Source organism: Punica granatum, chromosome 4 (genome assembly GCF_007655135.1).
Source record: "Punica granatum isolate Tunisia-2019 chromosome 4, ASM765513v2, whole genome shotgun sequence".
NCBI lineage: Eukaryota > Viridiplantae > Streptophyta > Magnoliopsida > Myrtales > Lythraceae > Punica > Punica granatum.
Window position 1 is genome coordinate 21,706,377 of NC_045130.1, and position 20,197 is coordinate 21,726,573.

Below are 20,197 nucleotides of genomic sequence, written 5' to 3' on the forward strand. Positions count from 1 at the left end.
TCTCTTTGTCAAGTTCTCAAAACAAAGCCGAATGCTGAAACATTGGCATATGTTTGATTGTTTAGCATATGGCATTTGCTTGCAAAAACACCCCTGGGTTAATAATCTGTTAATTCACGTAAACAAGACAATAACAAACACTTTGTCTGTTATTAACCTGTTGCTTGTTATCTTTCTGCACCTGTTTGCCATGCGGGTCGGGCCTGACCCCTAGGCCGAATAATATTAGGGTTCAACGCCCTAATCATCGAGCACAGGGTCCAACACCCTAATCAACACTCACAGGGTCCAACGCCCTATTCAGTGAGAGCGTTCATTGAATTTCAGTTCTTCGGTCTTTTCCCTAAACTCACGGTGAGTTAGAGTGGAATAATAACCGAACACGAAACGACTGGAATTCGACCCTTTTGCAATTTGTATTTATTGTTTTTGAGAGCATTGTAAGGATTCTATTTGGTGCATTCATTCTGTAAGAATTCCAGTCGGTGAGCGAACGGTCCGAGAGTCGAATTAATCGAATCGGTCTAATGCTTGCCCAGACACAAGTAAATCCAAGAACTCGCGGTTTTGGTTCACGCAGGGATTCAACCTCCATGGTTCGATGAATTGTAACGCAAGATTGTGAACCAATTCCCTGACACACAGATTTACTTCTCTCTTGGCTTCTCAACCGACATCGTTTAATTCATCGAGTTTACGGTGTCAAAACGTGCGAGCTAAGCGCAACTTAATCCACGCGGTAAATAATAAAACATGCAAGCCTAGCAAACCAGAGTACCGAAAGGGCGTGCGGGATATAGGCCCGCACGTAACATGAACCCCCGAACACGGATTTTCCGGTTCCGCACAGATCAATGCCTTAACAACAAACTAGGTGTTCCATACCCCTAGACCCAGGGTAACTTATCCGCCCTCGACCTTCGGGTCGTAAAATGATAAGTGGCGACTCCTTCTCTCACGCGTGTCCGACGCGCGTCCCCGCGGGAAGGTGGACGTTCCGACCAAGCCGCGCGATCCAAAAGCGCGCGATGCGGGCCCCGACGAGAGTCCACATTCGGGTCCGTACAACATCGATTCCAGCACGGACAAGCTCAGTGATGGAGGAAGCACAGTGATTCCTTCCACACCTCACGTAACTCCCCAGCGTTTGCATTTACTTTCTGCAATGCATCCCATGCAACTTTACTTTTATGCATTTCGGGTACGTCCCGACTACTTTTCTGCATTTCGGGTACGTCCCGACTACTTTTCTGCACTTCGGGTACGTCCCGACTACTTTTCTGCACTTCGGGTACGTCCCGACTATTTTTCTGCACTTCGGGTACGTTCCGACTACTTTTCTGCACTTCGGGTACGTCCCGACTACTTTTCCGCACTTCGGGTACGTCCCGACTACTTTTTTGCACTTCGGGTACGTCCCGACTACTTTTCTGCACCATGCAAACCGCCGGGCAAAACACCCCGCACCTTGCAAACCCGCCGGGCAACACGCCCCGCACCCCGCAAGTACATTGGGTAGGCGCCTTGGAACCGTGTTGTTCATTCGGTATGCGCCCCGTGCATATTACAAACCCTTCGGGTACGTCCCGACTACTTTTCTACACTTCGAGTACGTCCCGAATACTTTTATGCATTTCGGGTACGTCCCGACTACTTTTCTGCACTTCGGGTACGTCCCGACTACTTTTCTGTTTAGGGGTCCATCCCCTCAGGTTCATCCTGACTTTTACATTTCTGCATCAGGTATAACATCCCCACATATCCAAAGTAAGAGGGAGAAGACTGTTATCGGAAATTCCATATCAATCATTGCTATCAAATTGGGGCGCTTCTGAAGTCTTTGGCTGCATCCTCTACTCGAGCATGCAGTCAAAGAGGGGCAAGCTATCAGCACCCTATTTTGGCTCACCTTTCCCAAACGACGATATCAGTAATGATCCAAGCCACAACCTGAGCAGAATACAGAAAAAACGACTTAACAGAGCAGAAAATCACTATTCATCCTCAAGTCGGCAAAATCGGGCAAATGACACATGCATTGGACAGAAGGAGTCCAGGGGTCATCAAGGAGCAACAGAGCAATATCCAAAACCGGTATTTTCAGTATATCACACAGACAATTCTATTTTCCGATAGTTCGCTCAATCATCGGAAGATAGCCAATATTGGACTCCAAAAATCCACTCCAATGCCAAACAGATGAAAAGTGTTCCCAAAGGCATTTTGCAAATCATCTGCTCTATACAGAACAACTTTCTGTATACAGACAACTTTTCAGTGGAAGTCCAAAAATGCCGGTTTCTCGGAGAAAAGTTAATTCCAAATATCAGATGCGGCCATGCCCCTCAATCATACAGAGCACGAGCAGTGCTTCATATTGTCTTTTAGAAGCCATACAGACACTCTGAATGACTTCCGAACGACAAAACGGGCATACCCTTCTTCGGAAGAGCGTAACCGGAGACTGGTCTGATGGAATTACGGCAAACGAAGTTCACACTACATTGCCCTGAAAACTCCAGCGGACATTCGCAATTGGGTAAAACAGACAGCAAAACCCTTCACGGTTTCCCGAGTAACCTCCGAGGGGCACAAAAGGCCATTTTCAGTGAAAATCCATATCCGGAGGTCCTCTTTGGGGAAACTTGACGCCGGATGCTTACCTTACACAATGCTAGCCTTCTCAAGGTTCAATGTGGAATCGTCGGAATGAATCACAAAACTCATCTAGACCCCTCGAGCAGTGCTTTAAGGGTCTCAGATGCACTTTTCGTATCCTTAGAAGCCCAATCTCAGCAAACAGAGATCGCAGTAATCTCCGGATCGCCCAAGAAACTCAGAAAGCAATCTGAGAAATCCAGTTTTGGCCTCCTAGGACATCTCCGGCTCCATATTTACATTTACCGGCTTAAAGGACAAGTGCCCACGTAATTTGACAATTTATGTCAAAATGACCGACGTGGGATGCAAATACAAGATATGCTGTCAGAAGTGGGTAACCTCACTCTAAATGCATAAAAGGAGCAAAACCGGCTTCCAAGCCTCATACAGACATTTGGCAATTTCTCACGGAAAATGCCAATCTCGACTTCATTAAATCCATTTCCTCGCGTATATCGATAATTTGACGTTCAATTCAAACCACGAACTTCGAATGCGCGATCAATCGAGATCCGAGCTTTTTCCCGGTTTCTCCTCTTCGGTCGAGGGACCCACGGGCTACTCAAGATGAGTCACCCTTTACTCTAAAAGCTTCCTCTTCTTCAATTCAAGAAGCCAACTTGCCCTCTCTTAGCCAAAATATCTTGGAGAGATTGAAGACAACACTCAACTTGTCATCAATGCTCATCAATGCTCATCAATGTCTTATCTCTTCTTCATTAATGCAATGGAAGAGGATGAGGCTTGATATTTTCTAAGCATGGGGGTTAAGAGCACTTGCTTTTGCTAATTGTGTCATTAGCTTTGTCTATAAATGGCCCAAAAGTGATTAAGATAATCACTTCTCCTCTTGCACACTCTCTCCAAGCTTTCTCCCTCAAGAAAAGCTCCCAACTCCATAGCCAAAACCAGCAAGCTTCAACACTTCAAAACCAAGAGAGAAAGACCGAAGAAAACCCGAAGAAAGCTTTGAGTTTCTTAAGTCGGAAGCCGATGTTCATCATCCCGACTTAACTTCAAAAATTCTCAAACTCCATGGACCATATGTTTTGGACCCATGGAGTTCATTGGTGAAATTGGTTTTTCCATTTGAAGTCTTTAAATTATTGTTTCAGGTCATTTAGTGCATTTCGGTGAAGAATCGTCACTCTCGGGTGAACAGTGCCAGACGCGCGCCAGCTTGCGCGCCCGCGCACGCCCCGCGCGCACCAGCGCCGCGCGCCCCGAGCACGCCCGCCCGCCCCGAGCACGCCAGCGCGCCCCGCGCGCCCCGCGTGCCTCCCGTGCACTCCAGCCGCACTCCCCGTGCACCTAGCTTCCCGAACGTGCATCCTTTGCACCCGAGCATCCTTCCAAGCGTTCTACCGAGTCACCCGACTCTCGAACACTTCCCCGACTCTTTCCTCGTATCCCGAGGCTAGGTAAATCACTCTTGACTTAGAGGAGTTAGGGCTTTTTACATTATTTGCATGGTTATGGAGTAATATGGTGCACAAAGCATGTTCACTTGCAAGACTTCATGTTTATGCACTTTTACATTATATCATTCATGTTTATCCTCGATTAACATGTTAGCATGTCGGGAAACGTTTGGATCGACCCTCGGAAGACCTTCCCGACCCGAAATAAGCAAAAGAACTCTCGGGTTTGCCTCAAGAAGAGGTAACCGAGACTTGCCTTGCTTTCCTCGGGTTAAGAACAGCCTTCTTAGCCCGATCTAAGTTAGATTCCCGAGTTTTCTCGTGTTTTCTTACATACATGAAGTCGGTATTGTTTTATCGATTCCTTAAATAACTTGTTTGTGCATGTTTGCATGTTCGAATGCGTTATTCAAATCATGGCAATATCGACTTTAGTTAATCGTGTCATTTGATGGTTTGTCGTTTGAGCATGCGAGAAATGATTCAAAACAAGACGGAGAAACCTCGTGGAACCCTATTCGGGCCATGGGACCTCTCGGTTATCTCCAAGGAGAAGTGACCGAGAGCCTCTTAGACTCGTACGGGTTGCATGAGGCTTCCTCTGCCCGTTTTGAGTCCGTTCTCGGCTTTCGTGTAATTTGCAATTTACATTATCGTCGCAATATCGCATGAAAATGTCTTTTCAAAACAAAGCATGCATGGATTTGGGTATCGATGACTCATTCGGGTCCATTCGGTTACGAGGGTAGTTGCGGTCATTGGACCAAATATCCTCGATCCTTATGGAATCGTCTTGGTCGTCGAATCACGAATCGCTTTCACAATTAATGCATTCGGCATAACCTTAAGCATTAATTCCACGAACGGGTTAATCGGGACGCTCACATGATTAAACCCACTTCACACTGATAAAGTTTACACGAATTGGCCATTAACTGATAACTCTCATCGATGAGTTGTCAAATGACGTTGGTGCCCTTTTCAAACTTATCAATTTCAAAACCCGAAACGCGCAGTCCGATGTAGCATGGACGTCTAAAAAGGGCTTCTGTGTCTCAACTTGAGTTTTTACCTGATTCCAGGTAACTCAGGTTAGGATACAGAAGATCTTTCTAGATCACTTCCGGGTAGATCGACCGGTTCTTTGGCTTTTTCAGGGTTCTTGCGTAACCCTGGAAGATCCAGGGAATTGGTCGACACCGGCTACAGGCCGAGGTGGCCCGCACTGCGATGTTTCCCCTTTTCTGAAAACAATTTTCAAATAAAGGGCAAAATCGTCTTTTCACAATTCAGCGACACCCTTATGGTTAGCATGACAGAAACACTACAGTACGGGATAAGAACGGGCTACCTGTTCAGGTGCAGGTTTATCTGCATAGCCTTTTCTTATCTAACTGATGAGTTTCTGTCATCCTAACATAGACTCGGGTAATTAGAACGGTTATCTCTGTCAGAAAACATGCAAAATGCTGATTAACCTTTCACTCGACCTAACCAAACACTAGATAATGGTTAGGAGGAATTCTAGATTCCAAATCTAGAGTCAAAACACGAGTTTGGCTAATTCAATGGAAATTCAGTGTCACAATACAGAACAACTGTAAAAGCAATCCACACACATGAGATTTGACTCTCTTTGTCAAGTTCTCAAAACAAACCCGAATGCTAAAACATTGGCACGTGCTTGTTTGTCTAGGGTAGGATTTGCACGCCAAAATACCCAGGATTAACAACTTGTTAAAACACGTACACTCGATAATAACAAACACCTTTCTATTATTTACCTGCTGCGTGTTAGCTTTCCGCACCTGTTTGCCATGCGGGTCGAGCCTGATCCCTAGGTCGAATAATATTAGGGTTCAACGCCCTAATCATCGAGCATAGGGTTCAAGGCCCTAATTAACACTCACAGGGTCTAACGCCCTATTCAGTGAGAGCGTCCATTGAATTTCAGTTCTTTGGTCTTTTCCCTAAACTCACGGTGAGTTAGAGTGGAATAATAACCGAACGCGAAACGACTGGAATTCGACCCCTTTGTAATTTGTATTTATTGTTTTCGAGAGCATTGTAAGGATTTTATTTTGTACATTTATTCTGTAAGAATTCCAGTCGGTGAGCGAACGGTCCGAGAGTCGAATTAATCGAATCGGTGTAATGCTTGCCCAGATACAAGTAAATCCAAGAACTTGCGGTTCTGGTTCACGCAGGGATTCAACCTCCATGGTTCGATGATCTGTAACGTAAGATTGTCAACCAATTCCCCGACACGGGTTTACTTCTCTCTCGGCTTCTCCACCGACATCGTTTAATTCATCGAAGTTACGGTGTCAAAACGTGTGAGTCGAGTGCACCCTAATTCATGTGGTAAATAAAACAAAAATGCAAGCCTAGCAAACCAAAGTACCGAAAGGGCGTGCGGGATATAGGCCCGCACGTAACATGAACCCTCGGACACGGATTTTCCGGTTCCGTACAGACCAATGCCTTAACGACAAACTAGGTGTTCCATACCCCTAGACCCCGGGTAACTTATCCGCCCTCGACCTTCGGGTCGTAAAATGATAAGTGGCGACTCCTTCTCTCACGCGTGTCCGTCACGCGTCCCCACGGGAAGGTGGGCACTCCCAAGCCGCGCGATCCAAAAGCGCGCATGCGGGCCCCGACGAGAGTCCACATTCGGGTCCGTACAGTATGCAAGGGACGATTAGGAATGACGTGAGAGACCCACCGAAACCCAAATCGAGTCAAGGAGCATTCGGCCAACTACCTGTGGGGGGTGGCCGACTCCTCCATGACCTCTTTTGGAGTTACGGATGGCCTCTTCATCATTCCGAAGTCGATTCTTGAAATTGTTCGTAATTATGCTTCCTTTTAATCGTTGTGTACACGTTTATTATTTGCTAGGCATGTCGGTTCCGGATAAACCCCCGTCAAATCCACCTATCGCCCACCAAAACCATAACCGTAATGTGGAATGATAATCACCGAAGAATCTTACAAACGGGAAAATGGGACGTGTTATTCGGTTAATTAAATTACCTTGGTCTAAATAATTGGATAAATTGATTATAAATTTGTAAGCGCGTCGATGGTTCACGGAACGGCGAGAATGCCCTTTTCCTTAAAAAGCCCATAATTTCAAAACATCGAGACGTGTAACACGAATAGAATCGACGTCTAGCAAGTACTCGCGTGCTACGACTCGAGTCCGAGCCCGATTTGAGGCGGCTCGAGTCAGGACGCGCGAGTCCTCCCTAGACTTCTTCGTATCACACGATCTTCAATTTGTACACGAACATCACACGTTTTATTATCCAAGGGCATAATTGTCATTCCGAGATTCACCGATATCCTAGGCGTTAGGGAGTTGGAAACACCTCGATCTATGGGCGAGAAAGGGCAACCCGTTCGGGGGCGAGTTTCATTCGCACGGCCCATTCCGTTCATTTTCGGTGTTTCTATCTTCCTATCGTAGATTCGGTGATGAACATTTTATTTTAGTTACAAAATACGAAGAACCGGATTAATCACGCACTCGACTTAAACAAACATTAGATAATGGGTAGGTGGAATATTAGATTCCAATCTAGAGTCAAAATACGAGTTTGGCTAATTCGGTGAAACCGCAGCGTCATCTCACTGAATAAGAATCTTAAAACAAATTCACACACGTAATTGGCTTAGAACCCTATCCTAGTCCACCATCTTTGTTTGCCTAGGATAGACACATTGCTTGTTAATCAACATCGGTTAATAACTGATTAAATCACGTACACTCGACCTAATACACCGTTTGTCTGTATTCGCCTTTATTTGTCAGTTGTTGCCTGTTTTGCGTTAGTTTTATCATTCTTCTTCTGTATTCCACTTATCTTTGCTAATTTGTCACGGTTCGGGTCCGAACCCATAGGTTACGTGTTGCATGGGGTCCAACGCCCCAAACCACCGAACACGAGGTCCAACGCCTCCAAACTCACTGAGCGCGTGATACCCGAGTGCGGAATGGGATCTAGCCTCGATTCACCATCACACTCCAAACATAGCCTATGTGGAAGGCAATTTGGATTGGATGTGTGAAACGTGTTTAGATATCACCCGGGAGCTCGATCGGTCCAACGGTTACAGTGGGAATCAACCGGTTCTCCCGCAGACCATCGGTTCGATCGGACCCGACCTCCGGCTCCTTGAGACCGCGTTGCCTTAATCTATTTATCGGTTATTCAAAACACACGGTGAGCCGGAGCGGAATATTGGCCCAATGCAAACCGATCGGGATCCATTTACTTCTTCAGTTACATTGTAATTATTCGAGAGAACATTGCGAGGATATAGGCCCACACGTAATAGAACCCCCGAATTCGGAATTTTCGGTTTCGTATGACCATTGCCTTAGCATTTAGGTGTACCCCGTACCCCTAGACCCGGGCGACTCAACGGCCCTTGACCTACGGGTCGTAAACAGTAAGTGGCGACTCCTTCTCATGTGCGTCCGTCGCGCGTCCCCAAGGGAAGGTGGATACTCCCGAGCCGCGTTGCATAGGCTTCGCGCATGCGTGCCCCGACGAGTTAAAATTCGGGTGCGCACAGCTTGGCGACTTCGCTGGGGACATCTAGGGGGTTCGGGCTTGATTCCGTTTGCTTGCTTGCATGTTTACTTATCGCTTTCCGTACATTTATTTTTAAGCACACTTATTCCTTGCATTTACTTTACGCATCCGCATCGCATCATTCTAGCGGGTTCTTAGGTACCTCGTTCGAAATCCCACGGGCGCCAAAATAGGAAGCTAGGTTAGTCAGAGGTTCCGCGTAAGGGAACGGATCGAGTCGGCTATGCCACCGAAACGGCCCCTAAAGATCCTCGCTCGATTTCAAGGAATTCACACCCTTGTATCGGGAGCCCCCATCCCTAGTTAGCGGTTCTCCCAGTAGCACCGAAAACCATGCATACACAGGGACCGTCATGCTGGACCAATCTTTGCCTCCACGCCGTCAACCGACCCTAAAGTCGAGTCATTGAGTCGGCCCGTAGTTTTTCTTTAGGACGGGCATTTTTTGTTTTTCTGTAAGAAAGAGTGATGTATACTGTAAAGAACGCAGTTATAGTTTACCTTTCCGCACTGCATGCATTATTTCCGGGAAAATTAGGACATTACATTGGTTTGATTTTTAAGGCGTTAAGTCGACATCTCCTCCATTTAGGTAAGAATGGACCGCCCGGCTCCCGGCCTCAGGCTCGAAGCAATCACACCACCGAGACAAGAGATCATGCGCATTTGGAGGACTCTCCGACCGGTGGATCACGCCTTCATTCAAGGCATCATCGGAGATATGGTTATGTTCACGGAAACTCCAGTGGATTGGATCTTCTTGAGGACCGCCATCGAATTTTGGGACTCCGAACATGCAGTGTTCAACTTTCAAGGGACGGAATTGGCACCCACGATCGAAGAGTATACGGCGCTCATCCAGAGGCCCACGTCCACGACCCAAGGCATCTTTGTGCCCAACCCGTTCGCAGTGATTCGGAGTCAGCTCTCCAACCTCCTCGGCATACCCACCCAAGATGTCCACCAAGAGCTTCACCAAGGATGGGATCACGGCATCAGGATCGCATGGCTCTCCGACTGGACGCTTCTCCGTGCGTTGACACCTTCGACGGCGTCCTACTAGCGCGACACGTGTCACGGATTCCTGCTCTTGGTCTTCGGCACCCTCTTGTTCCCGTACTCGCCGAACCTCATTGACGGGGCTATAGCCCAAGTCGTCCTCCAAGCGGTAGGAGGTCATAGTTACGTGGAGGCTTTATTAGCCGAGACCGTTCGCTCCCTAGACTATGTTAAAGAGGTTCGGCGCGGCAGGATGAGAGGATCCCCACACCTATTACAGATTTGGCTCCTCGCGCACGTCCGCCCCTTTTGCTCATCACACCCTTTCTCCTACATCGCGGACGAGCATTCGCTGATCGAGCGTTTGGTACCGGTCATCCCACCTACCGAGCACAGCTTCTCGGAATGGAGGCACTTTTGGCGCGAATTGACGCCCGCACGGTTCTTATGGGTCGCTCGATGGAATCCCGGCGGCCCCATGATCACAGGATGCCCCGGAATCGTGGGAGTCCCTCTTCTCAGCCACTTGGGGAGCACGCTCATATTCCCCGGCCGGGTAATCAGACAACTCGGCCGCTCACAGGACATTCCCGCCGAGGCGGACCGCCTACCCTACCGCATCCAGTGGGCCGACTCTACATCCACGGCCCCTGCAAGATTCCTGCAGATCCGGGAGATCCACCGTCAGCGGGACGCTAGCACCATACAGCGCCTTTACTTCCCCGAGCATCCCACCGACGAAGAGCGAGCACTTTCCGCCACATCAGCATACGTGGCCCAGTTCTATTCATAGGGATCGACGTCGCCACAACGGTCCCAGACCACCCCAACTCCCCGAGCTACACCTACCCCCGCTCCCAAAGTCGAGAGCTCCACCCAAGCGGCTATGCACGCAGAGCTACGGGCCACCAGGGAGGAATGAGATAGGCTCCGTTGCGAGCTTGTTGACTCTCGCGCAGAGGTCGCAGACTACAGGGAGCTTCAAACGGAGTTGGCTCGAGCACGCTCTCGAATCGCACATTTAGACAGGGAGATGGCCCGTTTGAGCGCGAAGTTGGACTGAGTGCGTGCAAGGGCGCGCGAGATCTCCCACCCCTAGGATTAGTGGACGCGCTCGTTTTTGTCCTCGCTCGGACCTACGCCGCTCTCAAGCGGCCACGGAGCGCAAAGGGATGTCGGCTTTACGTTTATGTTCCTTTTCTTTCCTGCGTTGTATTTTGTAAAACTATGGAACTCATGCATCTCATACATCTTGTCCCCTTATTTATTATGTACTTATCATTTCAAAATGCCGACGCTGCCCTTCCACATTCTTGGAATCTAGGCAAATCGCAACTGGCGTCGCACCGATACCTGACTCGTCAGCGTCTCAGAATGGCGGAAGAGAACCGAGTTGATATCTCCGAAGAAGTCAACCCAAAGGTCCCGGCTTTTTCTCAACCGCCCCCGACACACGCTCCGCCGCCTCCGACTTCTGCAGGCATACTTCCGACATATTCAGGTGCCCCTCCGACGCATCTCCCGCCCCCGACGTCTTCAGGGGTGCCCCTTCCACCAGTCTCACTGACATCATCCGCCTCCGATGACCAAGCCCGCATCACGGCACTCGAGGGCACGGTTAACCAATCGGCTGCGAGCATGGCCGCCAACATGGCGGAACTGTTCGCTCTACTTAGAGGGCCGAACTGTGCATCCTCAAGCTCCACACCTCCACCGAGACAAGGGCCAACAGTCGATCTGATCCCTTGGGTTCCGTCAACTCAAGTCCCGGAAAACATTGATGCGCCCGCGCCACCAACACTGCATACGTCCATGGCTCACCCCTTCACCAGTCCATTTCCGCCGCCACCGGCCCCCACGGCCATCCCTCTTCCACCGGCGGCGTTCCTCACTTCAGATCAGGTCCTATCCGCGCCGCCACCTGTTTCCATGCCTGCCCCAGCTGCGGCCTATACAGTCCCTCCGCCGATGGTTTTTCCGGCATCAAGTGCACCTGCTCCGACTCACCCTCAAGCCACGGAACTTCCTCCATACCCACCTCTACAAACCCACACCAACTTCTCCTACCAAGCACCACCCCCTATAAACACCACCTTCCTCGAACCAGGCACGCCGACTCACGCGGCCCAGGCCGCCTCACCAACGCACTTTTTCCCCGAGGCCGACGCCGAACAGGAACGTAGACTGAAGCGAATGGAAGAGACGATACGAGCCCTACAAGCAAGTGATACTCGACCTAATGCGCGCTACGGTGACTGTAGTCTTTTCCCAGGCATGCGGCTGCCCTCGAAATTCAAGATCCCGGAGTTCAAGACCTACGAAGGCACGACGGATCCGCGACACCACCTCCGCCATTATCGAGGGAAGATGCTACAGTATTGGGGGTATGAGGAATTCGTCATCCACTCCTTCCAAGACAGCCTCTCGGGATCCGCTCTTGATTGGTTTATGTCACTGAAGGCCGAAGACATTCCAACGTGGGCAGACCTTTCCCGGAAGTTCATCGACCAATACCAGTATTGTGCGGAAGCACCTCCCACCCTCTTGGAATTAAGCACAAAAGAAATGGCGCGGGGCCAAAGGTTCGAGGAATACGCTACTAAATGGCGTGCCCAAGCGGTGAAACACATCCCTCCGATCAGCGAAGCGCAGCAGATCTAGTTGTTTTACTTCACACTGAGGGGGGTGTATTATTCGCACCTGTTGACCCACACTTCTTCGTTCTCCGATCTCATCGAGGCCGGGAAAAAGCTTGACTTGGGGATCAAGCTCGGCAGGATGGAGGGCCCCACCGGTAAAGGAGAAGAGTCCTCGAAGAAGGTCCTCGCAACGTTGTCATCTTCCAGCGGAAGGAGAGGGAAGGAAGTTTCGGTTAACGCCGTCAATCCGGCACATCCGACGTCCTAGCAATATTCAGTGAATCTCACGACAACACCGACTACCGCTCCTGCCTACTTCCTTCCACCCCCACAGCACCAACCTCAATCGATTTACTACTCGGCCCCACCGATCTCGCCGCCAATGGCCTCACAACCGTACGACCACCATTACGCACCCGCGTCGACTCCACCCCCTCAACCCAAGCCCCCAGTGTCCAGAGCTCCTCCACTGGCGTAGCAGAACCCTACGTCACAAGGTCCGCAGGCCGGCGGCACACAACACCGACCCTGCAGGTAGTACACACCTCTACCTGCCCCTCTTTCTCATATATATCGACAACTCCTTGCGGGCGATCAGATTCGACCGATATCCCCAGGCTCGAATTTTGACCCGTCCGTTCAAGATCAGTCTAAGCGCTGCGAGTATCATCAAGGCGCACCGGGGCATACTCTCGATAATTGTTGGAGGTTACGAGACGAGATCCAGAAGAGGATCGACAGCAACAGGCTCACCTTCAACGCCGTCAGGCCCCCAAATGTGCAGGCCAACCCCCTCCCTGATCATGGGCCGAGTTCGGGGCCCTCTATCAACATGATCACCATATGCACCTCGGGGAGGGATGAGGACGCACAAAACAACCCCCTTCCCTTCGTGATCGACTACACTCCCGAGGAACCCATGGTCGGATTCGCGAGACACATGGCCTCGCCGACCCCATTCGTCGTAGACATCCCCGCTCGGGAATCGTACTCAGATAACAAGGTCCCCTGGACCTATGAAGGAGGCATCGGGAATGTCGAGCAACAATTTAGTGTCATGGGTGTGACACGGTCGGGACGAGTGTACGAGAACCCGGCAATCAGGGACAAAGAGAAGGCGCCCGCCACTGAAGTTAGGGCAGTGCCTGAAATCTCGCCTTTTCCATCCATGAGGGTAACCGAAGAGGAAGCCGAAGCATTTATGAAGGTCATAAAGGCGAGCGAGTACAAAGTAGTCGAGCAAATGGCCAAGTCCCCGGCTCACATCTCACTACTTGCTCTCCTCCTCAATTCAGAACCTCATCGGGAGGCCCTCCTGCGGGTATTGACCGCAGCACAGGTCCCGAAGGAAACGCCTCCTGATAGGATAGAGGAGACCGTCGGTTCCATCTTCTCCAATACCATCTCGTTCTCGGACGACGAGCTCCCGTCCGAAGGCTGGACACATTCGCGGGCATTGCACATTGTCCGCAAATGTAACAACTACATCATCGGCTGGGTCATGATCGATAACGGTTCCGCGCTCAACGTTTGCCCGATAACCACCTTGAAGTAGATGAATGTGGACCTCAATCGCGTCCGCCCGAGCAAAACAGCTATCCGAGCCTTTGACGGCTCACGAAGGGAGGTAAACGGGGAAATCGACCTCCTCATAGACGTTGGCCCGTGCTCGTTAGGCATCACATTCCAGGTGCTCGACATCCTGAACGCGTTCCGCCTACTGCTCGGGAGGCCTTGGATCCACTCGGCCGGTGCCGTCCCCTCTTCTCTGCACCAAAGGTTGAAATTCATCGTCGAAGAGAAGCTCATCACGGTGAAGGGAGAAGAGGACTACGCCATCTACAAGGAGACGACGGTGCCCTACATCAGCGTCGAGGATGATGAAAACCTCACGTTCCATTCGTTCGTAACCATCTCCGTCATCCGGGACTACGGAGAGATGGGACCATCCCGCACCGACTGCATGATAGGGAAGGTGCTCTTGCGCAACAACTACATCCCTGGCACAGGCCTCGGGGCGCGCGGACAAGGGATCAGCCGCCCTATCGAAATCTAGGAATACAAGCATAGGAGGGGACTCGGCTTTCGCCCCTCCTGCCATGAAATCATCGAAGCCCGCAGGGGCAACCATCTCCACCGCCTCGCCGTACACTATGGGAGGCTCAACAGGGGCATTTCAGTTCCCCCGCTATCCCACTTCTTCCCCGGGCCTTCACACACCATCGGTGGCACTCTTGACGGCCCTTCCTCGGACTCCGACGACACTCCTGCCGCTCCGTCAGCCGTGTACGCCGTCACCAAGGAGATTCCTTCAGGGGTTCACATTCGCTTGGCGCAGGAAAATGAGGAGCTTGACAACTGGACCTCAGTCCCGCGCTACTCGGCTGTGATTGTCGATGTGTAAGGCTTATCTATGTATAAGATGTTCCCCGCGTGTCGGCATAGCCATGCGCCACACGACGGGAGAGGGGTTTCTATTATGGCTCCATGATCACATTATCAATGAAATCTCTACATGCATTTTTTGAACTCCCATGCGTTTCATCTCCTTTTCCTATTTCGCAGCACTCTAAATTTTCTAAGACGATTCTCTCGAATTTTCAGGCTCCACTCGAATCCAAATCCCCGACACTTCGATTCGAACCCATTCGAAGAGCACCTCGGTGAGCCCCAACCCGTATACTTTGGGGAAGGGCTTCCCGAGGACAGTCAAGTGCTTGAGATAGAAGAGAGTTTGCATCGCCTCGAGGACCATCAAATCACCTCGGTCGAGCCAACGGAAGAGATCAACGTGGGCACCAAAGAAGAGCCCCGCACCTTGCAAATTGGGACAGCCCTCGACCCCGCACAGCGAGCCCGGATGATCGATTTCCTAAGGGAATACCAAGAGGTCTTCGCCTAGTCCTACGCTGACATGCCCGGCTTAGACCCCTCAATAGTCGAGCACTTCCTTCCACTCAATATTGAGAAATTCCCGCCCAAGCGCCAACAGTTATGACGGCAACGGGCTAGCCTTCTCCTCCGCATCAAAGAGGAGGTCGTCAAACAGATCAACACGGGGTTCTTCGAAGTCTGCAACTATTCCGAGTGGGTGGCAAACATTGTGCCTGTGGAAAAGAAGGATGGAAGATTCCGAGTCTGCGTCGACTACCGAGACCTCAACAAAGCCAGCCCTAAGGACAATTTCCCCTTGCCACACATCGACGTCCTAGTCGACAATACGGCACGCCACGCCCAATTCTCTTTCATGGACGGCTTCTCCGGATACAATCAAATTCGGATGGCCTAAAAGGACAAACTCAAGACGACGTTTACTACGATGTAGGGAACTTTTTGCTACCGCGTTATGCCTTTCGGCCTCAAGAACGCAGGGGCAACTTATCAGAGGGCTATGGTCACCTTGTTCCACGACATGATGCACAAAGAAGTCGAAGTGTACGTCGACGACATGATCGCCAAGTCCAAAGAGGGAGAAGACCATCTCGTCAACCTGAAGCGCCTTTTCGACCGCTTAAAAGAATACAAGCTCCGGCTCAACCCGGCAAAATGCACGTTCGGTGCCCGATCAAGAAAACTGCTAGGATTCGTGGTTAGTGAGCATGGTATCGAAGTGGATCCGAACAAATTCAAGGCGATCAAAGAGCTTCCCCCACCGTCAACGGTTCGAGAGGTACGCGGCTTCTTGGGGCGGCTGAACTACATTGCGCGCTTCATCGCAAACCTGACGGATAAGTGTCAACCGCTCTTTCGCTTGCTCCGCAAAAACCCAACAATGGAGTGGGACCGCGAATGTCAGACGGCCTTCGACACCATTAAGGCCTACCTAATTCAACCGCCGATATTGGTTCCACCCATGCCGAATCAGCCCCTCATTTTATACCTCACGGTGCGCCGGCAATCCTTAGGGTGCATGCTAGGGCAAGAAGACGAGTCGACGCGCACGGAAAGGGCGATATATTACTTGAGCAAGAAGTTCACTGAAGGGGAATCCAATTACCCGAAGATTGAGAAAATGTGTTGCGCGTTAGTGTGGGTCATGCAGAGGCTCCGACAGTACACTCTCTATCATACAATCCGCTTGTTGTCAAAAGCGGACCCCCTACGATATTTGCTCGATAGCCCCTCCTCCATGAGAAACATCGCAAAATGGCGCTGTCAACTAACGGAATACGACATAGAGTACGTGCCCCGCACGTCTATCAAGGGGCAAGCGATTGCCGACCACCTAGCAGAATTCCCGATCAACGACAACAAGCCGATCAACACGGACTTCCCGGATGAAGGAATCCTCCAGGTAGATGAGGAGAAGGAGGAGCCGACATGGAAGATGTACTTCGACGGGGCTGTCAATTCCGTGGGATCCGGAGTTGGGGCAGTGTTGATATCCCCGGACGGGCGTCATTATCCGGTCGCTGCGAAAGTGGATTTCTCCTGTACCAATAACGTGGCCGAGTACGAGGCGTGCATCCTCGGTTTGCAAGCGGCGATCGATTTCAAGGTGAAGGAGTTAGAGGTATTCGGCGACTCCATGCTCAAAATATTCCAAACACTAGGGCAATGGTAGACAAAGGACGTGAAGTTAGTCCCATACCATGAGTACCTTGAGGAATTGGGAAAGAGTTTTGAGAAGATCTCATTCACCTATACTCCACGCGCGAAGAATCAGTTCGCGGACGCACTCACAACACTCGCATCTATGGCGAGCATCTCTGAGGGGAACATCATCGAACCTCTCGAAATCGGGGTAGCCAAAGGCCCGGCCCACTGCAATGCCATCGAAGCATCCGAAGCAAAGCCGATGCAGGGCAAGAGCCCGATGCGGGGCCGAAGCACGATGCAATAAATGCGGGGTTGATAGGAAAGTGCAAGAAATGCGAAAGCAAAGGTCAATGCTGAGGAATAGCGCAAGGCGCTGCAATGCGGTGACGCTGATTTGCTTGCGGTCTTGCTTTGTGGGGCATGGATAGGGACTTGGTGTTGAAATCCCAAGGAGCTGAATGGATGGGGGACGTTTATTGTCTCAATTGTGATCGATCAGTATTCAGGCTGTCTTCTTGTGTAGAATTTCCTACAATGGGAAAAGAAAACAATGAATGAGCAAACTATATTCGCGATTTCAGCGTAAGGGCACAGGGGATTGAACTAGCCTGGTAGGCGTCATGCAAGCACACTGAGAGACATGCACAAGGTGTGTCGAGGATGCATGCATGGGCAAGGTAGGGGTGTACTCGCACGACGCGAAAAGGGCACGCTCAGTTGTGCTGATGGAAGCACTTGTAGCATGGAGGGACGTGTGCTCAACCATGCAATGACGTAGTTGATTGCGCGGGATTAATGGGGAGCTAGTGTTGCTTGGATGGTTGGCCCTTGAGCTACTGATCGTCTCGCCGTGGAGGAAGGGTGAGGACCATGAGGGGTCCACCTACAAAAGCGGTCATAACTTTGTCTACCGTGTGGTAGTGTTAATTATCGTGTAAAACAGTAAATGAATAGGATGCATGCAATGCATGAGTTTTCAAAAGCTAATGTTGTCGTTCACATTGACTCAAAAGGTTCAAAGTACAATGCAAATTTTGTAAAATAGAGCCTTAAGCTGATTTGCCATCACACTCGGGGTTTGAGCGAGCGCGGCCTCGGAAAGCACCGGATCTAGGCGAGGGCCTTGCGGAGACATCCATCCTAAAGTGCATGTGTGGGTCTTCATGAGGCCCTTTCCTAGACCTCTCCAGGGTGGCGTTCGCTCAAGCGAGCTCCTGACTGCATCTCTGCATCTTGGCACGAGTTTGGGAGAGCTCCCTCTGAGGTGGTTGGCCGGCGAGTTCTTCGTTTCTCAGCGACCTCTCGGTGATCGAACCTAGTGTTGATGAGGTCGATCATGCTGTCCCAGAGTATACGCCATCTGCATTTCGTGGCGGGTCGATGAGGTCCTTGTGTGCTGGTGGACTCTGTCGAGGCGCGGGCAGGAGGCCGAGCGAGGCGTCCCTTACCAAGACGACAGGAAAATCCGCTTAGGACTCGTCAACATGAATGACATCCTATTTTTTGAAAATTGCATGATGCATGTGTGCGAAGATGTAAATGCCCACGGCTTAATTCATGATACAAGGTACATGTACATCGCTCTTGAAACAGAAAAAGATTCAAATTGGCACGCAGGCCGACTCGATGGACTGTTGTCGGAGTCGAGTTGGAGGACGGCATGGAAGCATAGTACGATGCATGGTTTCGGTACTACAGGGACCGTGCTACGTAAGGATGGGGGCTCCCGACTCAAGGGTGTCAATTCCTTGAAATCGAGCGGGGATCTTTGGGGGCCTAATCGACGGTCCAACCGTGCGACGTACCCTTACTCGGAACCCCTATTTACCTATGCTCCTATTACCGGTCGTGGGACGCGACCCATAGGTACCTAGAAGCTAGTATGATATGCAATGCATGTGCGGGAAATAAAAGTGCGTTAAGTAGATAAGCGGGAAATGCGGAAAGCGGTAAATAAACAAGCAAACAAAGCAAGCGGGAACGAGCCCGAACCCTCTAAGTGTCCCCAGTGGAGTCGCCAAGCTGTGCGCATCGGAATTTCATCTCGTCGGGGCACGCATGCGCGCGCCTAAGCAAACGCGGCTTGGGAGTGTCCACCTTCCCGGGGACGCGCGACGAACGCACGTGAGAAGGAGTCGCCACTTGCCATTTTACGTCCCGAAGGTCGAGGGCCGGCAAGTCACTCGGGTCTAGGGGTACGAGGTACACCTAAATGCTAAGGCAATGGTCATACGGAACCGGAAATTCTGAATTCGGGGGTTCTATTACGTGCGGGCCTATATCCCGCACGCCCTTTCGGTACTCTAGCTTGCTAGGCTTGCCGTTTTGTTTATTTACCGCGTGATTTAGGGCGCACTTGACTCGCTCGTTTTGACACCGTAAAATCGATGAATCGATCAAGTCAGACCAAGAATCCGAAAGATGAGTAGGCTTGCGCACCGAGATATCGGTTCACTATCTTAGCGTTACAGTTCATCGAACCGTGATGGCCGATTCCCTGCGCGAACCGAAACCGCGAGTATTCGAGCTTGCTCATCTCACGGTGATAATAGACCGACTTAAACGATCCGGCACTCGGACCTCTCGCTCACCGATCGGGGATCCTTACAAGTGCACGACTGAACGTACAAATAGAATTCTCGCAATGTTCTCTCAACTAATTACAAAGTATAACTGAATAAGTAAATGGATCCCGATCGGCTTGCATTGAGTCAATATTCCACTCCGGCTCACCGAGTATTTTGAAATAACCGATAAACGAATTAAGGCAACGCGGGCTCAAGGAGCCGGGGGTCGGGTCCGATCGATCCAACAGTTCTCGGAGAACCGGTCGGTTCTCGCTGTATCCGATGGACCGATCGAGCTCCCGGGTGATATCTAAACCCGTTTCACGCGCTCAATCCAAATCCGCCTTCCACATAGACCGCATTCCGAGTGTAACGGTGAATCGAGGCTAAATCCCATTCCGCACTCGGGTTGCACGCGCTCGGTGAGTTAGGAGGCGTTGGACCTCGTGTTCGGTGATTTGGGGCGTTGGACCTCGTGCAATACGTGACCTATGGGCTCGGGCCCGAACCGCAATAAATCATCATATGCAAAGACGAAACAGAAGAAAATTGATAAAACTGACACAATATAGAAAGCAACTGACAATTGTGGGTGGATACAGACAAGTGGTGTGTTAAGTCGAATATACGTGATTTAATCAGTTATTAACCAGGGTTGGTTAGCAAACAATGTATCTAAACTAGGCAAACATAAATAGTGGATTAGAATAGGGTTCTAAGCCAATTACATGTGTATGTTTGTTTTAAGACTCTTATTCAGTGGG

General features: G+C 50.5%; 1 protein-coding gene across 1 annotated transcript; it reads left to right on the plus strand.

Moving 5' to 3' along the window:
* Window positions 1–11,062: 11,062 nt before the first annotated feature.
* On the plus strand, window positions 11,063–13,882 carry LOC116204230 (uncharacterized protein C6orf132-like). The gene is made up of 2 exons (XM_031536312.1): window positions 11,063–12,011; window positions 12,945–13,882. The coding sequence occupies exons 1-2, from the start codon at window positions 11,063–11,065 to the stop codon at window positions 13,880–13,882; spliced, it is 1,887 nt and encodes a 628-aa protein (XP_031392172.1).
* The last annotated feature ends 6,315 nt before the right edge of the window (window positions 13,883–20,197 follow it).

Bases quoted from the DNA above. Each gene is read 5' to 3' on its own strand.
- LOC116204230 (XM_031536312.1), top strand. From the start codon at position 11,063: ATGGCGGAAGAGAACCGAGTTGATATCTCCGAAGAAGTCAACCCAAAG. The intron at 12,012-12,944 runs GCACGACGGATC...CGATATCCCCAG, and splicing joins GGAGTTCAAGACCTACGAAG to GCTCGAATTTTGACCCGTCC.